The sequence below is a fragment of the Egretta garzetta genome, unplaced genomic scaffold (genome assembly GCF_000687185.1).
Source record: "Egretta garzetta isolate BGI_Z169 unplaced genomic scaffold, ASM68718v1 scaffold61, whole genome shotgun sequence".
NCBI classification, from domain to species: Eukaryota; Metazoa; Chordata; class Aves; order Pelecaniformes; family Ardeidae; genus Egretta; species Egretta garzetta.
This window is the reverse complement of record NW_009258620.1, coordinates 1,321,911-1,324,527: the sequence shown is the minus strand read 5'-3', so window position 1 is coordinate 1,324,527 and position 2,617 is coordinate 1,321,911. Positions and strand designations below refer to the sequence as shown.

General features: G+C 54.2%; 1 protein-coding gene across 1 annotated transcript in view; it reads right to left on the bottom strand.

Moving 5' to 3' along the window:
* LOC104134570 (Golgi integral membrane protein 4) overlaps nt 1-2,461 on the bottom strand; it is a 34,709-nt gene extending 32,248 nt beyond the window's left edge. Inside the window, exon 1 of the mRNA XM_035903582.1 lies at nt 2,275-2,461. Within this exon, the coding sequence (XP_035759475.1) occupies nt 2,275-2,461 (187 nt within the window). The remainder of the gene's footprint in view (nt 1-2,274) is intronic.
* Between the last annotated feature and the right edge of the window lie 156 nt (nt 2,462-2,617).

Sequence of the window (2,617 nt, the reverse complement as noted above, 5' to 3'; positions counted from 1 at the left end):
CAACCTGAAAGCTGAAAGGAGCCACCCAAAGCACTAAACAGTACCGAATCCCACCTCAGAGTAACGTGTCCTCCTTCGCAGAGCTGGGAAGACGGAAATGGGACTCAGAGGACACGGCAATTACAGCCCTACAAGTCAGACCAGGGGCAGGGATGGAGCCCAGAGCCCCGGCTCCCCGAAACACGGCAGGGAGCAGCGCTGCGAGCACGAGAGCCAGGGCCGTACGTGCAAGGTACCACTGCGCTCCAAGCCTTCCATGGACGCGGCTCCCATCTGCCGATCGCTGGGCTTCTCCCATCAGCCAAATCCAAAAAGCAGCTTTGCCTTTGTTAAAATTGTTGGACAAGTAAGCGTCTCCTCAAAATAAAGAGAGTATCCATGGCAACAACTGTATTTAGGAACAGGAGGACTGACAGAGAGTTAGAAACCCCAGCAACAGGCTACAGCTCTGCCATTCAAACGTTATTTGGGTGGAAAATAATATTACAAGCCCATCCCGGTTGTTTGCTTGAGCCTGCTGTTCCCAAAACCGGAGTTCCCCAAGGTTACCACTGTCAGCTCACTCTCCGAAGAGCCAGCCCCTCTGCCCAAGAGGAGCAGGAGATGCTGACACACCGGAAAGGAACGCGGGCTAACTTCTGCCCTGCCGATCTCCGCGTCTCAGAAACACAGGATGCAGGTGGAAATCGCTGCGGCTGGGACCGTGCAACACATCAGGAGCTGGAGCTGCTTGGCTGCCTCGTGACAGAGCGAGAAGAAAGGGAAACAAAACAGAAGATACACACACTACATCAATTCAGAAGATGGATTGGTTTTTTAAAGCATGTTTCCTTGAGCGACAAACAAAACACACACACACCACACTTGGCTTTCCCAGTTTGCAGGCAGAACACACAGCCCCGAGCACAAGAAGCCTATCGACAAGTTACATTTGCATCACAGCGCTGCACCCAAAACCACCAGAAAAGATTTAACCCTAAAAAGCACCTACATTGAATCACAAATCTGCAGGATTCCCCAGCAACACAGGCTACAGAAACGCCGCTGGATACGTTAGAGGTCATAACAAATACCCCGTATTCCATTCGAGCCTGACGAAAAGCTCTCAATTTCAAGGCTATAATCTAAACCCACTCGTTAGATGAAAAAGTGTTAAACAAATCTCTTGACCTCGAGTCACTAGAACCACAGCCAAACAATATTTTGTGCACATAAAATTCATTGTGCGGGTGCTCCAGAGCCATCCCGTCCTCCAGCATTACACACACCACTGCCGGCTGCCAAAGAGCGGATTCGCACCAAACCTCTCTACAGGGAGCTCAGCAAATCCCTCTAGAGACTCCAAATCTAGTGACAGGCACTGGAAACGTAGCTTTGGCAGACGCAGCAAGGCTGGAGCGGTAGGCTAGGCAGGGACGACGAGAGTTCAGCAATGGAGCAACGCGTCCTCAGCCTTCCCTACCGAGATCTCTCCGTGGGCTAAAATACCATTCTCCCACAGCCAGACATTTATGTAAGGAGAGCAAATGAGGGGGGAAGGGGAATATATAACATTGTGCTTCCCGTCCGGTCTTCTGGCAGCTCTCGCCAGAGGAGCCAAGTGCTGGTCAGCGGGCTCAGAAAAGCCAATTCTTCCTCCCCCTCTCCCCCCCCACCTTTAGGGAGCTTCATGCACAGCATCTAGCAGCCCCAAACGAGCTGGCAAGACTTTTCTAATCACAGATGCATCTCTTAAGAAGAAGACAGGTTTGTTTCCTCGCAAAGGCGACGGGCAGTAGGCACTATGACGATGAACTTTCCTAAAGGACCCCTTGCCTCTCTTGCCTCCTCTATTCACTTTCCGGACAGACGCTCCTGCAGGGCTGGAGAGCAGAGCCGCATCTCAGAGCCTGCCCAACCAGCCCCTGTACGTCCCGTTTGCATTTTTACTGCTTCACATTTAGAACGGCATAGGAGCAGCCTTTATGGCCCAAGGGAACTACAGGGAGAAGAAATGGAATAGATGTGACACAGCTGAACTCTCCAAACCAGCACACTCCGCTCGTCGCTGCGAGCGGCGGTTCGGATTCAAGGCTATTCTAATTCTAGCAGCAAAAAGGGGGAAGGAAAGAGGCAACAACGTCATCTTAGGGCTCTTTAAAGCCGAAAGCTGAACCTTGCTCCGCAGAGGCACCCCGCTTGTCGCTGGGCCGTGCGGCAAAGCCCCCAGCAGGTTGATGCCGGGGAGAGGGAATTTGGGGCATCGTGCGCCCATGCCCAGCGCGGCTCACTCACCTTGGAGCTGGGCAGAGAGCGCTTCCTGCTGCTGTTTGTATTTCTGGGCCAGGGCTTCAGCGTTCCGCACCTTTTGCTGCAAGTGGTTGTACATGAAAACTCCCGAGCCCAAACACGCCACCGTCACCAGGCAGAACCCGGTTTGCAGCAGCCCCTTCTGCCTCCTGGAACACATGCCGGTCCCCATGGTAGGGCCGAAGCGAAGCGGTGCCGCGCTGCCGCTCCGGCGTTGCTAAAGCATCGGATTATTTCTGCCCAAGAGCGCCTTGCCTCCGCCGGTTCGCAGCTCCCCCTGCACGCTGCGGCGGGGCTCCGGCCCCCGCTGCTCGCCAGCTGGCAGCCG